This window comes from Denticeps clupeoides, chromosome 6, assembly GCF_900700375.1.
Source record: "Denticeps clupeoides chromosome 6, fDenClu1.1, whole genome shotgun sequence".
Taxonomy (NCBI): domain Eukaryota; kingdom Metazoa; phylum Chordata; class Actinopteri; order Clupeiformes; family Denticipitidae; genus Denticeps; species Denticeps clupeoides.
In genome coordinates this window covers 15,466,123-15,491,536 of record NC_041712.1, presented here as the reverse complement: position 1 = coordinate 15,491,536, position 25,414 = coordinate 15,466,123, and the positions used below count along the sequence as shown (strand labels likewise).

The following is a 25,414-nucleotide window of genomic DNA, read 5'->3' as shown; positions in this document are numbered from 1 at the left end:
AATTTAAAAGCAATCTGATTTACGCACAAATGAACACAACCACAAGGCAATGACAGATTACACTGTCATTACGTTTTTATGTAGTTATTTTCTTTAACACTGTGCCTACTGAAGCATATTATTTCTGGGCCCTGTGATGAGAATAGCAGGGAAAGGCATGTACTCAATAGTAAGTGAATTGCCTTCTGACTCTATGAAATAGCAGTAGAATTTAACCTAATCTGACACATTTTTCTGAATAGTGGAGGACAAAAAAGGCTTGAGCCTCAAGATAAAATGAATTTACACCTTTTCCCTGAGCTACTCGATATCTATTTTATTACAATTAGGGTGGACAAACCCACATGAAGGTTGATACACTCCATCCAGTTGAAAAAGAGAACCCAAATGAAACATGCACGTTAAAAGTCAGACTTCTCTGAATCAGACAATAAGAATAAAGTTGATTGAGCTCTGGTTGGGCTGATTTAAAGGATGAGGTTGTTTTAAAGGTTCACATTATAATCAAATTAAATTTTGTTGAATGCAAGTCCCAATCACCAAATTTATATTACAGCGTGCCCGTGCAACCAGACTCTAATCTAAAGTTCAAGACACAAATGAACAAGAATTATTACAATCAAAAGAATTTAAAAAACATTTCCAAAAACATTCCTAAAACTAAAAATCTAACACACTGCGGTTGCATGAATACTTGAAAACCCCGTCGGCCCGGCGTGTACAGGTTGCGGCGGCTTTTGGTACACGCGGCCTTCCACACGTGGGCGGGCCCCGGCGCCTGGGCGGGGGAACCGGAGCCGGACCTCCCCGGCGCAGAGCGCGTTCGCTCGGCGGGCTGGTAGAGCCGTAGGAATGTGGAAGGTGTGTGTGCGCATGTGATCCCGCTCGGCGGAGGACTCCACGCAGGTCACGCAGCTGCGGCGGCTCGTCATGAATTCGGCGCCCGGCTGCGAGGGCGCAGTCGTCGGCTCCGCGGCTCCCGTCTGCCTTCGGACGCTCAACTTCTGAAGTGGATTTTCTGCGGCACGGAGACATGTAAGGAGCGCAACACGGCGAACAAAGTTGGTTTATCTCTTTCTCTTCGTTGACGCTTCTTTATTAAAGACGAGCATGTTTGGCTCAGAAAGTACTTTGGCTAATCGTGACATGGCCAATAAAAATCGTTTAATATTTAAGCTATGTGAAAAGTCACATGCGTTGCTATTGTTTTTTTTTTTCGACTTATGGTGCAATATATTTTTATCAAGACGCAAATGAATGTAATGGCACATTTATTCCATGGTAACTACTATAGGCGACAACTTATATGTAGACCGATCACTGCTCTCGCTGCGACTTAATTAATGGCTCCAATTACAGTAACGTCGCTTGGAAATACACAGGAGATATTTATTTTATGAATTTAAATGGGGAAATGTGGTGCATGTCTCATTTCTTTAACTCTGCACCTGTGTTATTTCTCTAGGGATCGCCAGGCTTCTCAGGAGGTTCTCTGGTAGACCTGGATACAACTGCAAGAGGTGGAGTGGGTGTGTTAGATGAACGGAAATTTATTGTGACCTTAAAGTAGAGATCTGAGTTTGGATCCGCGATGGCGTCCAGTCTTACTTGTGCGGGCGTGGTGTGGGCTCTGGTGTCCTTCCTGTGCGCCATTGCTTCCTGCGTGGGCTTTTTCATGCCTTACTGGCTCCTGGGCTCTCAGATGGGCAAGCCTGTGTCATTCGGAACATTCCGCCGCTGCTCGTACCCGGTGAGGGATGAGGCCAGGGGCGGCACGGTCATGCTGGAGCAGTGTGGCCGTTACGCCACATTCCAGGGAATCCCCAGCCTGGAGTGGCGCATCTGCACAATCATCACCGGAACGGGCTGCGGACTGCTGTTGCTGGTGGCGCTGACGGCGCTCATGGGATGCTGTGTCTCGGACCTCATCTCCCGCACCATCGGACGCGTGGCTGGTGGGATGCAGTTTGTTGGAGGTGAGTTTGACGTTTGGTGAAATTATTTACACACAGATAGAACCCGTCACATACTTCTATGGCCGCGGATTTGGACCGCGGTTCTCCGGATTCCTTCTACCATTCGTACACTAGGCGAAATGGTGACTCTAAAATGTGTGTTGGTGTGTGTGTGTGTGCTGGTGGGCTGATGCTGTTGTAGTGCCCCGCCCTGTGCCCAAATGTTCCAGGTTGGACTCCGGCAGACATGGCTAAAAGTGGGTGAAAGTGGGCGAATTTTTACCCAGACCCATTTTCACTCAAACATATGTAAATAGTACTCGTCGTGCCTTACTACTGGGTAGTTCAACATAAAGTCATTACAAAAGCCATACAAGCAGTTTGAAAACTTGCCATGTGATGCACGGGACGCGGAAACCTAGTCTCATTTGTTAAAACAAACTTGCACAATAAAGTTCTGTATAGCTCTATAAAACTCTATAAGAATTCAAACTATCGCACCAAATATTTTCAGTGTTTAAGGGGTGTCAAAACTGTGCAACACTTTAACAAAATAATGTTTATGCAATACCAATATAGACAACTAAAATGGCCAAGATGGTGTGATGCACGGGACAACAATGTCAATGGTCTGTTAAGGTTAACATGTCATAACCAGTACTAAGAGTTCAAATGTGGTGCATTGAATTAATATTTTAAATAAGCCCGTTGCACTATTCAACATAGCATATATAAACTGAACATTGAATGTCTGGTTTACGATAATAATTTGCTTTGCATTTAGTAAAAATTAAGTAGTTATTATAGAATGACTGCTATTTCTGTTACTTCAATTATATTCCTCTCAAAGGAAAAACAATTGTTCCTAGGAATTGAAAGACCTTTTACAGTTCTGACCATCTTACAGAACCAGCTGAAAACCAATATAGGTCCTTGGTAGATTGGCGTGAGATTAAATGCCTTGCAGTCTTGTTGTGGCATTGATGCTTTTTCGTTGTCAAATCTGGTCACTCCGTATACTCAGTCTTCTCCCTGCTCAGGCAGGTTTGTGTTCTCCTGCTTGTTTTGACAGTGCGTTGTCTTGAGTCAACACTGGAGGGCAATTTCCCCCCTGACCCCTGTTGTCAGCGTGACCGAATCTGATTGGACGTGACCAAGTGACACTCGGGTGGCAAGCAGTTTAAGAAAGCCTCGTAAACAAACTGGGAAATGCAGGAACGCTCCCCTTCTCTTTCTCCCGTTCTCTTTCGACTGTGAGGGTTAAAGGGCAAATTTAAAGACTTCCTTTGCTGCAGTGATGTATAGCATGAGGGCATTGCTATAAAACAAGCTTGCACATCCCACGTCATACATCCCTCAACACCTCCACACATCTCAGGCAGATAAGAGGAAATGGCCCTGAGCTGTGCGAACAGGCAGGGGCAGTCCCAGCCTCTGCTGTCTGTTATGCCAGGGACAGGGAGGACTCATCGGCACATCTTGACATTAAACACAGTAAAACACAGTAAAATAAAACTAAAAATTATCAACACAAAAACAAAACGCTGCATTGATTAAAACTGAAAAAAAAAAAAACGCCCCTAGACATGGAACGGATGTGAGGTGCGATGTGAGGCACTAATTTCAATCTGGCACCAAGCTTGGGGATTTCTTGCTACCGTAAAGTCAAAAGAATCCTCAGAATTTACACAAATCAAAAAAGTACACCTTGGTGTTCATCTGTGTCTTGAAGAGGAGAAACTAACTATCCTTTTTGTTGCCGTGTAATGATTTCAGTTAGATCTTTAATGATTTTATGAACAGAGTGTTGATTGCCTGATGATTGACAGCTGTCATTCACGCTACTTGCTCATACTGGACGATTTAAAGCTGCATCATATTGTTAAAGATCATGCGTTTTTCTTGTCTCATTTATTTGCTTATGTAAATGCCTCAGACACCGTTGACCTTAGACTAATGGGTAAGCCCTTTGTTTACTGAATAGTGCCACTTAGAAAATAGGTGCAAAAACCTATAATATATATAATATAACGAATGCAACAAATTTGATTTGTTGCATTGATTTGTTGCATTCTCCTCTTCCTTCAACACGACATTGCCAACGTCTTAATTTCGTATTGTCTTCGTATTGTCTTCTGGTCTCCATTGTGCTTTCTTAATGAAGAGAGTGTGGGCAGCACCAAGGAGGACAAGCATAAATGAGAACCCTTGCAGGCTCCCTAGATTTTACCCTTGTCTCTCATCATTGCCTCCCCCCACCCCGAGTAATGACTTTGACCGCTCCCCTCTTTCATCGAGCCGGGGGAAAGACTGGGGGTTGATTAAGTATGACCTCACAGCAAGGGCCTCCTGCAGACTCTTTATCTCATTGTCCCCTCGCCTCCCCTATCACTCCATCTCCTCACTTTCTCCAAACGCTCCGTTCTTGGACAATGGCAGACATGTATCTGCTGATTGTGTTTTGTTGTTGCCCGGCTGTACTCCCTCTCCCTCCGTTTCCTGTCAGACCTGCCTAAATGCGGCCTGTACGGCGACTGCGATGGACTGTGGCGCTGGGGGGGGGGTGTTGGATTCTAAAAAAAAGGTCTCAGGTGAACTCCCGCTGGGCAGGGAGTGTGCCCTTTCAGTGAGACGGCCGGGAAAGAGGATCTGTGTACCTGGAACACAGGTGTCGATGCAGGAGTCTTTGCTAAACAAACCCGGCTGTTAATCCTGCTCCATTCAAGCCTAATTCTGTTTTTTTGAGCGGTATTTTCCTCATTCAGCCTGAGGACTGAGGACTTTCAAAAAGTGGAAACGGCTCTTTATGCTCGTCACGCACCGTTTGACCCCCGGAGCATTTTTGCGTGTCTGCAGAGGGTCTTGCCATGTGCGTTGCGTGTCTCTAGTGTCTTTTTTGTTTTTTTGAGGACTTATGGAAGGCAGCCAGCTCCTGTCAGGACCACGTGTCTTTGTGAATTCAGAGCTGTGAAATTAGGCCTGTCTGCTTGAAAAGCCTGCCGATATTACTTAGCGAGATCATTGGGCTTTGAGGAGATAGCTTCTGCTCGGCCCTTTTTTCCCATTTACACCCTAATGGGTTTTTATCATCTCAGCGATATAGGGCCCTACTTTTAATCAGCAGAAGGTGCATCAGTATTTTCTTGGGTGTGGAGAACACCAGAAATAATTCATGTATTCTTAATGCATGTTAAATATTAATTTGTTCTTGACACCTGAAAAAAATGAATAGCAGCTTGGATACCTTCATTTAAACGTCCATCCTCCCCCACCGTACAAGCACACGAAGAGCATTTCTAATGTTCTCAGGATTTACAAACATAAACAGATACTAAAAAGAATGACTGCTTTCTGTATCTTTACAGGAGAAACAAATGTTTCCTTCTGTTTCCCTTGGTCCCATAATGTCACTTGTACTTTAATTCAAGTATTTTTATTGACAAACTAGTGATTGTTCCTCATATATCACTGCCGAAATCAATTTCACCAGGATAAAAATATAATATCAAATCATGGTAGAGAAGATGCAAAATGATGATTTGCAGTGAAATATCCTTCTAAAGGGTCAAGTGGACCCAAAGCATACCAGCAAAATCAAAATGAGTTTCTGTATTTTTATGACTCTCATATATTCCCGTCATCCTGTAACGAAGGAATCAAGTCGTGTCATTCTGTGCAAAGACTCAGTCATTGATATCAGGCACAACATAGATAATAATGACATTAGTGAGACGGTGATGTGTAATCTGCACATGACTAGTAACCAGTTATCATGGTCAGATTTCATATTAATCAGATATACTCTTGTACGAACAAAGCAGCTGCATTCCACTTGCTTTCCGTCTGCTTCCTCTCCTTTTGACCCTCTTGGAGGGAGACTTGCAGTCATCAAGCCAGTGCTGATTACTTCTGCTGATAACTGTTTCCAGTGAATTTCCGGCCAAATCAGTTTCCCTCATCGACGGTGGTCCGTCCATTGTGTATGTGTACGTATTACTGGAGATACGTTATCACCCGGAGGTCATCACCTCCTGCTGTAGCTGTTCTTGTAACCACTGGCAACTACAACTGGAGAACAACACCATTGCCCTTAGAGGATTTTAAACATGACTAGCATCATAATGTGTTAGATTCAACTTCTTATTCTGCTTTGGTCTATTTAGCCTTAACAACGAAGTGACATTTTCATGACGGCCACACACTGGGTGTTTGCATTCACAGGAGAACCAAAGCATGAAGAGGGTGAAAGTGGTATTATACAAACCTTAAAAGATAGATTCCAATGTCATTGGAAGCCCTTTGGAATTGTGTACTCTGAAGAGCTCTCTTTTTAAAATAAGGATGTTCAATGTTAAATTTGCCACAGAGGAACATTATCTGTAATTAACAATGCTGGGTTGGGAGAGGTGCTCTCTGTCTGTGTGTGTGTGTGTGTTCTCCCACTTGAGGTGCGGTGGGAGGTTTTCGACTCGTTTAAGTTGGTCCTGTGCGACCTCGGCGTGCTGGTGGAGAGAGAGAGCGAGAGAATGGAATGGAAATGAATGGAAGGAGAGAGGGAGGGAGTGGGGTGGGGTGGGAATGATTTGTGCTGAAGTCTGTAGGAGAAGGAGACAGCTGCAGCAGGATAAGGAGACTCAGTGGCTCCAGCGTTGAGTGTGTGCACGTGTGTGTGTTCATGCATAGATCATGTCTGCATGATTAATGCATATAATAAATGTATATTAAAAAGATTAAAGTGCTGCTAATGATGAACAAATAAATAAGGAATATTACTAAAGTGTCTGTGGATGGGGTTACTCTATTAGTGACCTTTGACACAAATTTAAAGCTATGTGAAAGTAGATTCAGCTACAGATAATACGCTTAATTTAATCTATAGTGTTAAATCAATGCTGTATTATTGATTTACTCTTTTACACAATCACCATTGGAACATTTAAAATGGATCTTTAATTAATTGGTGGACTGAATGTGAATAATCCAAGCCCTTCCATGGATCACGGATTCCATGTATATCTCAGCCTGTGGTGCAAGGGGCCCCTTTTGTATCTGCCTCAGGAATGCTGGGAACGCTTTGGAATTCATACGGAATGTCAGGAAGAGTAATGGCCCTTCTATTTCCCCAGTCCTGTCCAGCCACATCCCACTGGAGCGCTATGAAGCACCTTTTATTGTCCTTTGGAACCTCTATCTGTTCCATTGTGTGCAATGCTCAGCAGGGTTTATTTGTCAAACCTGCCATTTTTGACAGCGGAGTTCATTTCAGCTATCTAATGGTAAATCTTGTGAGTTCATTGGAGTGTGCAGAGCAAATGGATGGTAGGGTGTACAGTTCCGCTCGGAATGATTTCTGTTTTCATCCAGGTCGAAACAGAAATGGACCTCCCGATTAGATCTGGTTCTGTGTTGACTTTATTTCAGGGGTGATTGAGAGTCGGTTGACTCTGGCCATTTTCCAGGTTGTCTTCAATCAAAGTAAATAAGGAGCGAATCGGGAATAACAACTCCAGAAACTTCACCATGTGTAATGGTCCCTATAAATCAGTACGATTGTTCACCACATTCAGATAAATTCCCCTGACATTCAAAGAAAAAGCAGATTAATTTTTGAGTCTCAAGGCTGAGCACAAATCATTCTTACACGCGGAACAAACTAAATTCCCTGTCTGAGGCTTCATTTCAAAGTGCTATAACAGATGTGGGGCACGTTCGCTAGTGTAAGGTCGAAGGGCTCCTCAGGATTTACCTAAATAAATATAAAAAGGGAAATAACTATTTATTTTTGTCACCCAAGCAATGATTGGTGGCTCTCACTATCTTACTTCCTCATTCAGGACAGTTTAAACCTTTTCCCTGTGTATTATTAATAATAATATAATAGATTGTTACAAATGGCAGTGGATAATATTTTTCACCTTCATCATAAAACTTGTACTTACTCTCCACACAAAGCGTGCATTAATGAAACCAATTAAACTATATTGTTTTTTGTTCCAGCACTGGACAACTGAAGGTCAAAATCACACAGTGCTAAGCTTCTAAATTATCTAACAATATGAAATAGTTTCCACAACAGAAGTAATTTCTCCCAAAATTCCAATTTTGAAATCGCCCTATATTTTGTTCAATGCTGTGGACCAGGCTCCTCCCTTCTCATCTGGTCACCTCTGGTTTCTGTCCCCATAAAAAACTGGTTCACTGTGTAATCAGTCGATATAACAAATGCGATCTCTGTTATAATCATCTCAGGAGCACGTCTGGTACCATAAAGAACATACCGATAAATTATTGGCCCTTTTATTATGTACCTTTAACAGTGTCTGGTTTGCCTTGCTGCAGCCATTACCTGAATTACTGCTGAACAGTTTTCCCAGGATATACATGACCCTTGCGTTGCCAAGGAGGTCTAACCCGAATTCTTTGACCTGCATAGTTTCTCCTGAAGTCTCATTGCATTCTGGCAGCGCAGCAAACTGGAACTGTCTTTTTCTTTTCTTTTTTTTAAACGCGCTTTCGGGGTGGAGGGAGTAGAATTGTAAACAGATGGGAATTTACAGCAGAAAGCAGCTGGGGTGTGATCTCTGCTTCTGCTCCGTTTCCAGGCTGCGATTCCAAGTCGGCCAGGGAGAGATCAGCAGGCATGCCGATATGTTCTGCAACCACATGGTGCTGTGATTACAGTCCTGGACACCACTCGTGTCTCAGAGGACATAACTTGCATCTCCATGTGCCGGCTGGCTAAAAAACTGATGGAATGTTTACTGGTTCATGAGACGATAATCCATGCCGTGTGCAGCCATTCTATAAGATACTTTACAGGAATGTCTTCCCAGTCTGCCTGCTTTAGACAGACGGAGAGAAAGTGTGAGATTTCATAATTGCTTAATTTGCCATAAAAATGTTCGCTTTCCAGCATAATTTCAGCTTTTGTAGGGGAGGTTTTGCAACCCACAACAACCTGAATAAGTTTTAGAGGGAGAGCCGAGAATGCAGCGAGAAACTGATAGAGGCGGCGAGCCAGAGAGGGTGGGGATGAAGGAGGATTTCAAAGACGACGGCTTAGAGGAGCCAAGAAAGGGATTTTTCTGAAAAGATGCATATATTTTTCCCCGTATAGGATGTGTGTCCTCTGCCATATGATGAGGATCTTGGAAATCCCTAAAGAGGACCCGCTAACACGGCCTGTTCTGAGGTTGTGCGCACCGCAGTTAATGAGGAACCATAGACAGACAGGTGAAAGTAGGCCAGCCTTTGTGTACATAGCATTCGCTGCACTACATCGTTCCCGCGAGCAGGGATGAACCCAGAAGCATCACATTTGAAAAATAGGATGAGAAAAGGGCTTAATTATGCAACAGCAAGCATCTGCATATTTAGAATGCATCAGATGTTATATTTATATACACTTATGGATATCAATATGTAAGATTAAAACCCTGTACAGCCTTCAGTGTATCTGTATTGTAATACTAAATCAGCAAAGTAGCTGTGCACGGATAACTAGTCTTTAAGTTTTGCAATAAGAACACTGCCATTTAAACATTCATTAAGACACAGGCCCTCACTGAAAATAAAGTTGCATGCAGTTGGGAAACAAAGAAGTGTTTGTGTGTTAGACCTTTGAAAAGTCCTGCTCTGAGCCCAGTGAATTTTCCAGCTATGATCTCACTGCACAGTTCCCAGCGGGCTGATCAGCAGAGTTCCATAACTGTCTGGGGAAACACTTCGGAAAGATTTGGAGAGTTTGAGTGGAACACTCCGGAAAGTCTCCCCCCCTTGTAGAATTCTGGAATGCATGCCTTTCGTATTATAGGTCGCCTCAGAGGAACCTTCTATTTATACAGCACTTCAGGCTAAAAGCAGCTTTAATTAATGTTATGCAGATTTAGCCTGGCATTCGGTAAATAGCTTTTCGCCGTGAAGTTGATGAGAAATGGCACCCACAGGAGACGTTAGCCCACTTTTACCACGAATGGCATGAAATACCACTTGACCTTTCCAAAATGGCTTCTTGGCTTATGATGGCAGGTGAACATAATCTGTTTCCTAATCCCTTTGGTTTTTTGCTGTGGGTTGTGCGTAAAAGCTCAGGCCACCACTGATGTGTTATAATGCCCAGTGGAGCCCCGGCACGTACATTCTGAAATCCGGAGCCTGAAACGATGCAGTGTACATTCACATTTAATGGGCTTAGACATTTGCGTCCTCTACACCAGTCTGAATGTTGATAATGTGGCTCCCGCAGATGTTTCGGACACATTCTCTGTACTTCCACAAAGGCCACCGACCCTGACAATAATCAAGCTTTGTCCCATTCATCAATCCCTCCTTTTGTCAGTTGTTGGCAGCGTCATCTACAGAGGCTACAAACTTGAACACACCCATGCTGCTACTCAAACACCCACATGCTTTCCGTCATACATTCCTAGCTCCTCCATCTTAGAGTCACGGAGTCATTCTGGTGACAGTTATAGGCTTTGTCATGGTGAAGAAACCTATACTGGGAACTGATAAGAGAAGAGTTCTGACATGTCACATAACTGAGACTGGATAACAATATCATGGATGGGGCTGCCAGTCATTTTTATAACCAGGCAACTGAGGAGCAGTTTTGCTGTGTACTTCAATAATGTCGGAACATGAATTAACATCTGTCTCACATTAATTACATAATTAGTTTCTATATTTGGTCTTTTTATCATTTGATAATTAAATATTGTCTAATACAAACGGACAAAGAGCAGTGTATAACCCTTAAACCGATTATTATCAATAATAATGCAAAGATTGTTATAAATGGCAGCTGATAAGATTTTTCACCTTATAAAACCCGTACTTACTGTCCACACAAAACGGGCATTAATGAAACCACCCAAACTATATTGGTCTTTGAACCAGTGCTTGAACAACTGACGGTAATTCTACCTGACAGAATAGGCTGCAGCACAACCAACCACAATAGACCACAATTAGCCTATTATTATTCAAAAACAGTACATTAATATTAGCAGAAAGGTCTATTTCAGTCTAATATGTTGAAAGTCTAACTGCACAGCAGTTGCAACACTACATGACTAATGCCATTAATATCAGTGGCAATCTGCTATAATGGATATAAAAATAGACTTGATGAGGTCCATGTTCTTGATTAGGAATTGTTTTAAAAAGGACTGTGAATTTAGCATTTTGTTCTTCACTATAAATGTAGAGTGATTCTGCTGCTGCGCATTTCACCACCCACCAGGCCCCTCCAGGCCCTCCCACTGGGCTTAGGGCAGAAAGAGGTGACAAGGCGCTCCATAGGTCCAGTGGGACACGCAGGTCTTCGTTTTGTGATCACACTACCTAGTAAGACGCGGTGGCTCTTTTCACACGTGGGGAAACCCATTGTGAGACTCCGTTAACTCAGCAAACACACCAAATTAGGACTCGTGCTGACTGTTTGTCTGTTTGCCATGGCCACTGTCTTATTTGCTTTCAGTCTTTACATTAAAAGCAAACTTAACAGAGGCTTTTATTGGACCTTATCACTATAGATAAGGAGGCTTAGAAAAAAATCCCTCTCAATCTCTGACTTCTTGGCAGCGGCACAAGCCAGAATATGGAAACAAGCAATTGTGCAAGCGCACAGATGCCACGTCATGACAGCGGTCATGTGTAGAGCGTGGCATCTGGGATCTCTCGCCCCTCATGTTTGCAGCAAGCAGGTTTCCTTGTTGTTCTTTGCTTATAACAGGCCGCGGTGTTACGCCACAGAGCCTCATGCCAATCTCACAGTGTGTGAAAATACCTGGCAGAGTTTCAACATTGTGCTTCTCTTTATTGCAGCACACACACCACAGGGGTTCTGGGAACCAAAAAAGGTCTCGAACTGTTTTATTCATGCCTCATACCTTAGCAGTGAGTTTTCAACCGCAGCATTGTTGGTGGGGAATTTAAAGCTGTATTATACCCCCACACTCCTACATCCTGGCACTTTATAAAACTACACACATGATCAGAAGAAACAAAGTTGACTGTTTTTTTCCATTCAGGGTATAGGGCTTTTGAGACAGCAGGAAATCTGCTGGGCCATATGGTCCCACAGAGGGGCCAGCGTCAACTCCTGAAGGCACGCTTTACCATCTGGCCTACGGAAACACACTGCTCTACATCAAACAGGACAAAGCAGGGACGCTCGCTGCCTCCCAGCACCGGAACAGGATCAGGGAACGGGCCGGCGAATCGATGGAAGGAGGAATAAACGTCACGGTTCCGTCGCTGCATGCCGGGTATGCAGAGGCGCTGTATTTCGGCAGTCAGGAGAGAGCGAATAAGGCGAAGTTACACAGTCGCGGATGACAAAAAGTGTTTGACTGCGAGCTGCATGCAGTTAAAGGACGAGTGTATGTGGAGAGAGGAAGATCGAGGAGTAGGTGTCGCTCAGAGCGGTTTGAGCGGAGGAAACTAGGTCAAGGCAGTCTGAACTCCCGCACAGCGACTTTTACACTGAGAGAAATGCTGCAGTTTACGATGCGCAGTTATAGGAGAAGAAGCCTTAAACCAAGCGTGTGGACGTTGATTTCAAAAATGCATTCAATGCACCACACATTTTGCAATGAACTAATCATGATTCATTCTTAAGACTAAGGCTTGCTAGAAATGCATATTTGAATGTTTCTAAATCAATCATAACAATTAACGTGTTAATCTGACAGCCCTTAAAATAAACCACCCAAAGTGTCCTCCACCATGTCAGGTCATTTTTTTTGTTCTCAACCAATCCCCCTTAGCACTGACTCCACTTTCAAGCTCTTTGGTTTAATCTGGATACCACACCTCCCATCCCACAACTACTATTAATTATTTGCCTTTGGACATCCTTCACCACTGCTCATACATATTCATCTCCCCTTTTCTGTCTCCTTGTCTTTTTTGCTGCCTTTGGTGAGTCTTTGAAGTTGTTATTTGTGTCTTCAAGCCCTGGATCCGGCCTGTTTGTTTTGTCTGGGCGTCTGTTGGCTGCTTTTGACAGGGTTGGTATTGAAATGCCCTGATTTTGACATGCAGGAGAGTTAAACATCACTGTACCCACCCTACATACCCACCATCCAGCATGCTCCCAGGAAGCCAAAAATGTCTTCCCATGGGGGTTAAAGATGGTGAGGGTAGAGTTAAGAGACGTGGCTCTCTGTTCCCGGTCTAAATTGAGTCAACTCTCACTGCAGTCTGTTTCCTGTTGGCTGGAATTCTTTCCCCTCAGGTCCAAATTCACACTCTGCTCCTTGCGATCCTTCCTCCTTTTAAATGTGACCTTGCTATTTCCATTTAGTTCCTGATCACCTTCAAGGCAGAGAATGAGATTCAGCATGAGCCAGACAGACTATATTTTTCAGAAAATATCACAGTGGGTTTTAACTGGGTTTCAGACCAGATTAGTGCTGTTAAGAACATCAGTGTGATGTCAGTGTGATGCACAGCACACAGCGCATACATCGAAATGTGTCCTCTGCATTTAACCCATCACCCACAGTGAGCTGTGGGCAGCCATGAAAGGTGCCTGGGAAACAGTTTGTGGGCACGGTACCTTGCTCATATATATATATATAAAAACGTATATGAGATGGTAAGTAAACTGACATGAGCTAAATGCTAAATACAGTACAGGGCAAAAGTTTGGACACACCTTCTCATTCAATGTGTTTTCTTTATTTTCATGACCAGTTACATTGGTAGATTCTCACTTAAGGCATCAAAACTATGAATGAACACATGTGGAGTTATGTACTTAACGAAAAGTGGAGACCTGGCCTCCACAGTCACCGGACCTGAACCCAATCGAGATTGGGGTGAGCTGGACCGCAGAGTGAAGGCAAAGGGGCCAACAAGTGCTAAACACCTCTGGGAACTCCTTCAAGACTGTTGGAAAACCATTTCAGGTGACGACCTCTTGAAGCTCATCGAGAGAATTCCAAGAGTGTACAAAGCAGTAATCAGAGCAAAGGGTGGCGTTTTTGAAGAAACTAGAATATAAAACATGTTTTCAGTTATTTCACCTTTTTTTGTTAAGTACATAACTCCACATGTGTTCATTCATAGTTTCGATGCCTTCAGTGAGAATCTACCAACGTAAATGGTCCTGAAAATAAAGAAAACACATTGAATGAGAAGGTGTGTCCAAACTTTTGGCCTGTACTGTATATAGGAGTAAACATGGGCTGTCTGTGCTCAGAGATTCAGGAGCTGTGACCCACTTGCCAGCTACTCTGTTCGTCCCCCCTAGGATCATCTACACCCATCTTAAGACTATGATGGCCCTTTCCCTGCTAAACCAAACACTCCAAAATAATCATCAATAAAGCAGATAATAAAAACAACCCCAAACATAAATCCATAAATACACAGTTTAGACAAACTAATCAAAACACACACACTCTGTCTCCCTGCACCCAGTTTCGCTCTGGAAATTTCCACATTCATACACACACACACACACACACACACACTTACACATGCAGATGGGAAGCATGGCTTCAGTTTGAATGTTACCCTGACGAACTGCGAGTTCTCTGACGGTCAGAGAAATCCTGCGATGTTGAGACCCTGGGGCTCCGCTAAATTTTTTTTAACTGCACCTTTGCGAACTGTGGTTAAACGTAGCTAGCAGCTAGCAGGGCCATATTTGCGGCAACAAACACCCAACCGCTGAGACAAACATTTACACAAACCGGCAAGAAAATTGTATAAATTACACTTTCCTGTTAACTCCATTTCTGAATTTTTGGTATAGTTTCATATGGCATGCATGCTAATGTTCTACTTTGGAAAAAAAGGCTTGTGGCATTTCATATTTCATATAAAAGCTAATTAGGATTCACTGTGGTTTAACTGGTAGGGATGTGCTGACTGTTGCTTTATCTCTGCACCGGTCTGAGAGAAGAAAATCTATTTCAAGGCCATATTCACAATTGCAGAGCAAAGCAGAAATAGTTCAGTAGTAACCAGTTTATTAGTAACCACGGGCCAGGAAACATTTATGCTCTTGGTTACGCTTTTTGGACCTGTATAACCACTTTAATGTTAATTAAACTCGCAATAATGCAACAAAAAATCTATATTGAGGCTCTATCATGAAAACGTTTTACCCTAATACAGGTTGATACTTAAATACTAGTTTTTGTACATTGTGATGGACCATGTTAAAGGATGTTAATGGATGAAATAAGTCCCATTATTATGCGTGTTAAGGTAAATAGAGTGCTTTGGTCTTCTTCACACAAGCTGTGTTACCCCCTTCATTTAACTTGAGCCCGTCTTAATTTTCAGCCTTTAACCGAATCGTATGTAACTGCGTAATCATACGAGGACAGTATTACTGACCAGGAAGCCACTGTAGTTAGAAACCTGCACATGAGAGGGGCTCATACTGGAACGGCTGCCTCTGATGTGGCTTTGATGCATTCTTCTTTTTTTCTGAACTTAGACCTGCCGCTGCGGTACACGAAGGCTTTGTAAAATCTTGATTAATTGAAATGTGAGGACTTTTCATGTCTTTGTCTCTGTTCGTTTCATTTTGTTGTTCCTATGACGTCAACTGGAGGCTTAATTAATAGATGTGGATTTGAAAACAAGTGGAACAAATCACTCTCCTTTTCAGTTGCATTTATAACCATCAGCTGGGCGAACTGTGATATGACATTGTATTCCCATTTTTGTGTGCATTTGTGTGTTTAGTATTTTACTCCTGGTTTCTTAATGACATTTTTTTTTTGGCTGGTCTCAGGGGTCTTTCGCTTAATGTGCTGTTTTAATGAATCCATCTGCGTTTATGTCTGCCTGCCAGGATCTGACACATTACTGTTAACGACAGGAGAAAAAGCACAAAAATGATGCCGTGAATGTCAGCAGAGGACATTCATGTATGCATGTAGGGAATAGAGGATCTTTTCCAGGTTAATGCCCATGCTTCCTGTAATTTATGTAACATTGCACCATTGTTGCATCATACTTAATGCACAAGAATTGTTGGAGGCAAAAATGACATTTGGCCCATTCCAATTGCACATGGTGGTCATATTTGTAAAAACCGAGCACACCCTGGATCCAGCCAGTGAAGGGCTTGTACATGGGTCAACAAAGTGGACCAAATGTGTTCACCTTACGTTTCCTGTAATGACCTCTGACCTATGAACTTTTACACCTCTTATCTTCTCTTTGTAGCACTGTTTTGTCAGCTGCTTCCAATGGGCCATAATGACCTCTGAGTGGCACATAAACTCACAGACTTTCACAACTCCAGAACAGATTCTGGACAATATGAATAATTTAGCTGAAAATATGGCTCTTATAAAGACTTGAAGCTGTTATGATCACTTTTTATTCGGAAGCACTGGAACATTTGTGTTGAACCCAGGGGTATAGGAAGATTCATTCCCTCATTCAGAACTCATTCTCTTGACCTGTTGTTTGCGCTCTGTTACGTGACACCAAATTGCTTTACCACACAAACACAGACTCTTTAACAAGGTCTTTCAGGGGCCACCGATGCTTTTCCCTGTCCTGTGTGTAATCTCAGACAGCAGGTATCCACGGACATCTTCAAAGCGATAGAAAAAATGCTGTCCTTTTGTGCTAGAGATTCTGATAGAGTTTATTTCTTGTTGTGCAAATGTTTTCCATTCAGAGCATTCGTTCTGAAGCCTCTCATCATATTAATAACCAGATAGAATAATGTAGAAGAATGGTTAATAATGTTATTTGAAAACTATAACCACTATAGGCTATGTATCAGATGTGAAATACTTTATGTTAAATTACCTGAACAAGTGAAATCATTCATGTTTCAGTTTTGGACTAAGTTCTTCCCAAAATGTTTTTGCCTCGCAGGCAACTCATTAACTGATTTAGGTGGAGTGTGGAGGGAACGAGTGTAAGAATGAATGAGTGCTGAAATAAGAAGGGAAAACACGAATATTTTGTTTCTGGTCACATTCACGTCAGATTGATCTACAACTTGATGTAGGACTATGCCATTTTAAAGGACTTTAAAGGACTATTATTGATATTTGTAAATGTATTTTTTTTCTTGTCAACTTCAGAGCATCGTGATTTTATAGGATTATTGATGAAGTTCCAACTAGAAAGCAATGTGTATGTATTACAGTCGATTTTTCATAGTTCAGTATATTTTATCCAGAAAGTTTGTTGTGGGTCCCAAAGACAACTTATCCAATATGGCCTTTTTCAGTTTTGTTTTTATGTGTTCATCTTGGACAGCTTGTTTCTGGTTGACTGCCTGGTTAAGGAGGAGGAGGCTCGCTCAGAGAATTCCCAGTTGCGGTGTCACTGGGACTTGCCTGTCACACTTGCACACGGGCCCCTCTCTGGGTTGCGGTAATCCGACCCTCTGTCTTCCACCTTGGGGTTTTGCTTTCATTCAGAAAGACCTGGGACAGATTAAGAAGCAGCTAGGCAGGATGAAAGAGATCTATCTGGGACGAGCGACCCCTGAGTTTCTTAATAATAAACGGACTGATATGAATTCGGAAAATATAAAATATAGCGATGTCACTGTGCAGACCTTCAGTCAGGGGAGAGGAAATTAGCTTTTTTTTATATTTTAAATTCTAAACAGATGGTATTGAGCTCAATCAGTGAGGTCTACTTTCTCTGATGCCTTGTCATATATAAATGTCTGTGGTTTCGATGTTGTAAATGACCTTGGTAGCTGGAAATGGTTGTTAACGATGGAATATCTGCATAAATATATAGCGATTTGTTTCCAATGCAATGCTGTGTTTGTTTACCGAAGTCTATGACCTTAAAGGCTTCATTGATTATTAGAAAACCCTGGAACGGCTGAAAACAATACAGTAGTAGTGCATCAGCCGATGTGGGTTTGACAACATCAGTATTTAAAATTTTGTCAATGACAATTCAATTCAAACCCTTGTTTTTCATGTTTTTTTTTCATGGAAAATCATGTGAATCACTACAAATGTGAATTTTACAGCCTGAACATTCATTGGGGTGGTAGTGGCCTACTGGGTAACACACTCGCATATGAACCAGAAGACCCAGGTTCAAATCCCACTCACTACCATTGTGTCCCTGAGCAAGACACTTAACCCTGAGTGTCTCCAGGGGGAGAATGTCCCTGTAAGTTGCTCTGGATAAGGGCGTCTGATAAATGCTGTAAACGTAAATACACGTTTATAATGTTTTTTTTTATAATGACATAATTAATACTGTATTTAATACTTTTTACCACAATCTTAGTTAGTTAGTTAGTTTTACAATGTGGTTTAGCTCTTCTCAAATGTATTTTTGAGACGCATGGTTGGTCAGCATGGCTTTCCATACTGAGTAACCAGTTCTATTTTAAAGAGTCTTGGGAAACTCTCGTCTTAAATGCTTTTTTTCATCCATTTATGGAGTGCAAGGTCATGGGAAGTGAGATCGGCCTTCTAGCAGGAAATTACCATAGAGTCAGCATAATCTCCTGACAATTCAGATATTCCTTTGATGGCTGTTTCATGTCTTGGCTCTCAACAAGGCAAAGGCCTAAATATCTGCGCCACGAAATAACTGTTGTAAGAGTCTGTGTCAGATACTTAATATGGAGATCTGGTCTTATCATGGCGCTTGGTATTTTAATCTTAGCGCATTCCACTAATTCCGTTGTGTTCCCTGTGGCACTGTGCATGAATTGTTTATCCTCTCCATAATATTTACATGTGCGGATTTCTTATCTGTCAAATAAGCTGTACAAAAGCATTTGCTTGGAGTTAGTACTGTAATGGGCTTGTTTTAATGCAATGAAAGTTTTTATGCTTTCAGTGCTGCTGTTGATAATTCAGCTTTTTTTTCAGCGTTTTGTCAGAAGTGCCTTTTAAGTCTAGTGACGGGAGGATAAATTTTGGTATGATTGGGACAGGGACACCCTCAATGCTTCAGGCAGGTCACATCACGGAGCTGTCCTTTCAAATATTGTGTTTTCCCCCAGTGCATTTGGGGCTGTTATCACATTGCGCATTAATAATCCCAACAGGTTTTACTACACGTCACAACGACCTGTCAGCCCTACTTTATGCACGCTGAGAATGGTTTGAGTCCCAGCTGCATTTGTTCGATCCATAGTCGGCTTGATGTGCCTAGAAGTGTGATTGCCTGTTCTGCGGTTGGGAATAGATGGTGTGGCTAAATCCGCCATTATCTCCAGCAGCTCAGTTAAAGTTGGAGAGAAGGTGAATGAACTAGAGTGCTCGTTTGATGTGCTCCTTTTTGCTTAAGATTCATGGGTGAGTAGAAGCGGTGAGCTAGATTCACATGTTTCAGGACTGTGCATCAGCCCTGGTTCATCACACGCTTGAAAAATCCATGCACAGAGTGCCTGGCTCCTATATGTTGTGATGCTAACTACTGTGGATATGCCACCTTATAATTTAATAGTCCTACTGAAGATGTGGTAAGGTGGTAGTAGCCTAGTAGGTCACACACTCGCCTATGAACCTGAAGACCCAGGTTTGAATTACCATTGTGTCCCTGAGCAAGACACTTAACCATAAGTTGCTGCAGGGGGGACTGTCCCTGTAACTACTGATTGTAAGTTGCTCTGGATAAGGCCGTCTGATAAATGCCATAAATGTAATAATGTCACAGTGGACGCCGGGGAGGCCCCGCCCCTGCCCCACCTTTCCCTGTTTCCTATACCTGTTTTCCCTCCTTTGGGGAAGTGGTGACCTAGCGGTTAAGGAAGCGACCCCATAATCAGAAGGTTGCCGGTTCGAATCCCGATCTGCCAAGGTGCCACTGAGCAAACAGCACCGTCCCCGCACACTGCTCCCCGGGCGCCTGTCATGGCTCACTGCTCACCAAGCGTGATGGGTTAAAAGCAGAGGACACATTTTGTTGTGTCACTGTGTGCTGTGCTGCAGTGTATCATAATGATAATCACTTTCACTAAAGAAGTGCTTGCACCAGTGTTCTGGGTCAGGTCTTGGTCTGTCATCGTCACTGCGTGGAGTGTGTGAGAGTGAGTATGAGTGTGAGCATGGTGTATGGTCAGTGGGCTGCCCTATGAATTCCTGCTGTGTGGCCACAGGGCTGGGCCGTTTGGGTAACTCAGGGCACTTGATGTGTGTGTTTATGGTGTTGATGTCCCTTCCCCACTTCCCCTTTCCCAAATTAGAGCACCTATATGTTTGTTTGTCCAGTGTAATTCAATAAATCTTTCTATATTCCACCTGGGCCTGGGTCCTCTCCTTCCTTGGTGTCGCGACACTTGATCTTTGTGATTGGGGTCAGTTTTCATTGCATGATTTACAGTATCACCTTAAGAGGACATTCTGGAAGATAATATAAATCCTTATTTAATGCAAGGTTGGCTTTTTCTTGTGTAGCAGCAAAACCAAAGTGTTACATTTATATATATTACTTGAATAACACATTGTGTATATGAGATGGCAAATGTTCCTTTCTGTCTCCCTATTTTAACTTGCAGATTTGCTGCAGTATTTGGCAAGTAATCAATTTATTTTTGTCAGATTTAGAGCAGATTTGTATGCGTTCTCTCACGTTGAGGGCTTTAATGTCTCTTGTCAATATTCTGTCCTTCATGATTTCTAACCTTACTGGCACTTTTGAAAGCATGACTGGGAAATAACTTTGACATTGCTCCGCTTTTAAAGCAGTTTTCACATTCATAAAAAGTTGATTTGGAAAAAGTTCATAAAGACGGACGTGAAAAACGCTGACACTGGCATATCTGAGATGCTGTAATGTGGTCACGTCTGCTTGCTTCGTCCTTGGCCAGTCCTGCGGCATAGTGGACAGTGCTGAGAAAGAGACATTAACAAATGGGCCAGTCTTGGGAGATGGCATCTGGTGGGGGGACTGTTGTCCCAGCTGTCTCAGCCAACTTTAAGGTCGTGAGTTGATGTTGTCAGGACATACCACTTGATTCCAAAAATATAGGATTTCTGTAAAATATATAAATATACGTATATAGAAGATTAGTTGGTAAAAGATGCAGTGGGGTTGCAGATACTGTGCACTACAGAACTTGGATGTAATGTTACTGTGCTTATCCTAATGTACATTACATTAATTCAAAACCCCTCAGTGTGAAGTTTGAGACGTTTTTAGTTTAAAGATATATATAAAGGAGAGTGCTGCTCTGAGATGGCAGTATTAAACAGGATTAAAAGTTCAGGGGCTGGGCCTGATCTACGCTCGTGAAAGAATGGCTCCCCTTCCCTCGTCCTGAGCAGCCAACTGTGAACTCCCAGGCGAGCTTTGCGCTGTTCACTGCAGGCCCTCTAATACGCCTCTCAGGAAAATGGATTAGGAGTGGTGTGCAGATAGCAGTGTTTGTGTGTATACCTAAACACACATGAATCAGAAGTGTGTGGTGCTGCCTCTCCCTCCAAGTCCCACATGTGTTTGCCATACAGATATTATGGTGATCATTTGGTGCTTTAGTGCAAGTGGTATTTAGCTTCAAAGCATTTTATTTTTATGTCATCTTTATTTTATTTTTTTGGTTCACTAAAACACAGTGGTGGATCTCCATGAGAGAAATGCACAGTATGTTCAACATAGTTAAGCATGCTTGTTAAAATGTATGGAACTCTAATGTATGCGTTCATTTAAGCCTCTTTAATATCTTGGTTTAGTTAAATGTGTATTTTGTGGAAAGCGTTTAAATGAAAATGTATTGCAACAGTCATGGTCTAGTTGGGCTGTGATGGAGTCCTATTTTAGCTCAGTATAATTGATTTATTCTGGACTGGTGAAAGGAAAATGTTCTCCTCTCTGTGCTAAAGATCTGATGGCTTTTTGCTCCCCTGTGTTATGGTTGTGGGGTCACGGTCCTTATGGTCCGATTTCTCCTTTAAGTTTTTTTGACCTCTCTCACACTCTGAACAGTGGTGTTCTTGATTCTGTTCTTCCCTCGTCACATTCTTGCACTTATTTCACCATTCTGTCAGTGTTCTTGGTAGCAACACCCACCCCCGCTTGGTAAAGCCCAGTATGCAGCAGCGCTGAGCAAAGGGGGCATGCAGACTGCAGTAGTGTCATGGGGCAGACTTCCCAGGGTGTGGCTTTCTTGTCTTTGAGGTTAAATTAGAAGCTCCCACTGCTTCTGAGATCAGACATCACACCTTCACATACATAAGCAAAGTGACCAAAATATGACACCCAGCACAATTACTTTAATTGTCCTGCCGTATACAGCTTATACAGTAGATCAGCTACAAGACCAGGGCATCAGTAACCAAAGATAACAACCCATGTAATCCTGGATCTTGTTTTTATTCCATTACCCAAGCTGAAATGGACATCTTTCTTTTTCGTTCAAAACTATTGAGACACTTGAGACATTTGTGGAATGCCACAAATGGCCGATGCATGGTTGCAAACAGTGTTTCTTTTTTTTATGGGATGTCGGGTAGTGTGCTGTGCTAAGGATTGGAAAAGCACAGGGGAATCCTGCAGTGTAAATAAGAAATCCAGTCCTTTCCGACTTCCTGGATAATAATATAGCCGCTGACACATTGACTCGAGATTGAGTAGCCTGGGAACAATGCACCCGATCCAGGGACAGTTGTGTTCTTCATTTGCTGTAATTGGGTAGTTGAGGTACAGAGGAATTGCTTTGTTTAGCTTAAGAATAATTTGCCATGCTCAAAACGGCTCATTTTTTTATTGTAACCCTTTTGCGCCTGTCAGACACCGACTTGAAGATGTGGAGTGAAATATGGACACGTTTCGTCTGAGCCCTGAGCCATGGTTATCCACTCTGTGATTATCCCCCTTGCATACACACAACGGCGTAGCTGCAAATGAGAGGGTTCATCTAACACCGACCACTGAGTCAGCTCCAGCTACCACGGGACCATCCAGAGTCCCCAGTGTTTAAGCCCTGAAGACTGGATGAAGCTGCACAAAGTAGGGCAGGACGTTGCACAGATCTGCTTCTCTTCTGTTTACAAGCTGGTTGGTTATACGGTTGATGGGAGCTTCATTGTTGGCTGAATTTACCAACCATCTGATTGGCAGAATGTGGTCTTGTATATCAGTTTTACGACCATGACATCCCATCATAAGTCCCTTCAAATTACACTTGGTATGTACGTTATAACACATATGTGTGTATTTTTTTTCCTCTCTTGTCTTGTGGTTAATAATAAAAATGTTTAGAGTTGCACTTTTTCCTGGCACTCTCCGGTAGTGTCGTGTCGAAAGACTGTTTACCCAACATCTGGTGTCTGCACGTTTCTGATTATGTCCGCTGGGTTGAACTAATAGCCTAACAGAGGAAAGTTAGATTGGTGTTGGAAGCACATAGCCTCAAGAATCAACACGAGTCTCTGCCAAACTGTGATTTTTTTTTTTTTCAGTGATTGGTTATTTCCATCATTTTTCAGTCAATTTGACACTCATATCAGGTTTTTTAATGTTTCAATTTTAAGCTCTTTCTGAAAACATATCTTTTTTATTTAACTGTGTTTTAACCAGCTGTTAGAGAATAACTGAGCGACTGCCACTTCTGTCTTTGTAACCTTCAGTCTCATATTTTACACTATTGTTCTGTTGTTTTCTGTGTCCAGGTCTGTTGGTTGGCTCTGGTTGTGCGCTCTACCCTCTGGGCTGGGACAGTGAAGAGGTCAGACAAACGTGCAGCAACACATCCAACCAGTTTGATCTTGGTAATTCTGACACACTTATGGATACACATGCACATTCTTAATCATACATTCAAATGCATCTTAACATTTAACTCATTTTTTCACTGTTTTCTCAAAGGCTCCTGTCGGATTGGATGGGCATACTATTGCACAGGGGCGGGTGCTGCAACAGCCATATTGTTGTGTACGTGGCTTGCATGTTTTGCCGGAAAGAAACAGAAGCATTACCCCTACTGAGGCATCAGGAAGACTGTGACCCAGAAGGACCACCATCACTTCTGATATAGGGACATTGTGTCACAAGGACTTTTTGCACCATAAGGCAGCACATTGCCTTTCCATGGTCTCCCATTTTCTGAAAAGAAAACCCAAGAGACTGTTACTGTTACAATGACTTCCAGCAATTCTATTTCTCAAAAAAGCACATGTCATTTCGTCCCATATGATTATTGGATAAACCGCTATGTTGTGGTGGAGTAAGCTTTAATTGTTAGTGTTTCATATTCCTCATATCTTATTTATGTCATATTCATTGTATTACCATTTGATCGTAAGAAATGTTAGACACGACACAACCCCACCACCATTCAATAAGGGGTGATTGTAGACCTGATACGCTTCAAACAATTTCATGACTATGGTGTTATAGTTAGGTATTGTATTGTATTATGAGTCTGTCTAATGTACTGTAATGTCCTGTGTATGATTTATGTATATTGTATAATAAAAAATTAGTATAAATAACAGTTGTTGTTTTTTTTTGCGTTAATAAAAGTGATCAGAGTTTAAAACACATTTAATTCAATGTGTTTAGTTCAATTTAGTTCAATTACTTTTTATATATTGCATAATAGTCTGAATTTGAATGCTTAGCTACACTTATCTCTCAAATTCATTACACATTCATTTTTGGACTTTCAACCCTGAAAGGAATCGTAAATGAAGACTTTGAAATCCCATCATGCCTTGTAATTAACCATATGAGTCCATTTTTTAAACAGATGCTGTGGTTGGCCTGGAATCACCATTTTCCTTTTTCATCAAATCCGCAAAGTGCAGGGTTTCACTTGACAATTGGAGATGAACTCTTTAAAGATAATCACAAATCCCACTGCTGGCGGGTTACAGAGGGCGCCGCGTTCTGTGCAGAGAGACAGTGTGTTGGGTTGGTTGCACCCCAAACAAGTGAAACTTGTCATTGCAAGAGACGGCCAGCGTCTGATGCACTGCTCAAATAAAATAGAAGGCTACAGGAAATCAATATCGCGCTCTGTGAAATGATCACCACGCAGTGATTATTCCGCGTGACAGATGACAGCAAGGAACTTGCGGTGCCTTCAGATGAAACCTGACAGAAAATGCAGCTGTTGGAATCTTTAATCGGTGCCTCATTTGCACGTCCACCAGCGCAGGCCACAAGAGAAAGTCATCCGCGGGCCTCAGTCCTTCTCGCCAGGCACCTAATTTCCCCGCTCATGTTCACGCTTTAAGGGAGATGACATTAGAACAAGTTTGACAATGAAAGACCTTGGTTGATGAAAAGTGAGACAGAAGGTGAGAAAGTCAATTATATGCTGTAACTGGAGGGTCACACGGGCTGCCATCTAAAGCCAAAGTGTTAATCCCTAGAGAGCCATTGTGAGTGGGCAGCTGGAATGAATATGAGAATGTTTTCATACATATCAGAAAATGACAAACTGCAGCATTTAATGATAAAAAATGATAAAAAAAGAGCAGTAACTAGGGATCTCAAGCTGTCATCGTGGTTGTGTAGTGACAAGGCTGTAA

The 25,414-nt window shown here is 42.4% G+C and overlaps 1 protein-coding gene across 2 annotated transcripts; it reads left to right on the top strand.

Moving 5' to 3' along the window:
• Window positions 1-787: 787 nt before the first annotated feature.
• Window positions 788-24,372, top strand: lhfpl6 (LHFPL tetraspan subfamily member 6). Of its 2 annotated transcripts, none has more exons than XM_028984037.1 (4): window positions 788-1,035; window positions 1,466-1,976; window positions 23,549-23,647; window positions 23,745-24,372. In XM_028984037.1, the coding sequence occupies exons 2-4, from the start codon at window positions 1,592-1,594 to the stop codon at window positions 23,861-23,863; spliced, it is 603 nt and encodes a 200-aa protein (XP_028839870.1). In that variant the 5' UTR covers window positions 788-1,035; window positions 1,466-1,591; the 3' UTR covers window positions 23,864-24,372. The 2 variants fall into 2 exon arrangements, with proteins under 2 accessions (XP_028839870.1, XP_028839871.1); XM_028984038.1 differs by having other exon boundaries at window positions 788-1,061.
• The last annotated feature ends 1,042 nt before the right edge of the window (window positions 24,373-25,414 follow it).

What these genes read in the sequence shown, in the direction of transcription:
- lhfpl6 (XM_028984037.1), top strand. Translation starts at nt 1,592, where the DNA reads ATGGCGTCCAGTCTTACTTGTGCGGGCGTGGTGTGGGCTCTGGTGTCC. An exon ending in TGGGATGCAGTTTGTTGGAG is followed by an intron (nt 1,977 to 23,548) that starts GTGAGTTTGACG and finishes TTCTGTGTCCAG; the next exon opens with GTCTGTTGGTTGGCTCTGGT. An exon ending in ATCCAACCAGTTTGATCTTG is followed by an intron (nt 23,648 to 23,744) that starts GTAATTCTGACA and finishes GTTTTCTCAAAG; the next exon opens with GCTCCTGTCGGATTGGATGG.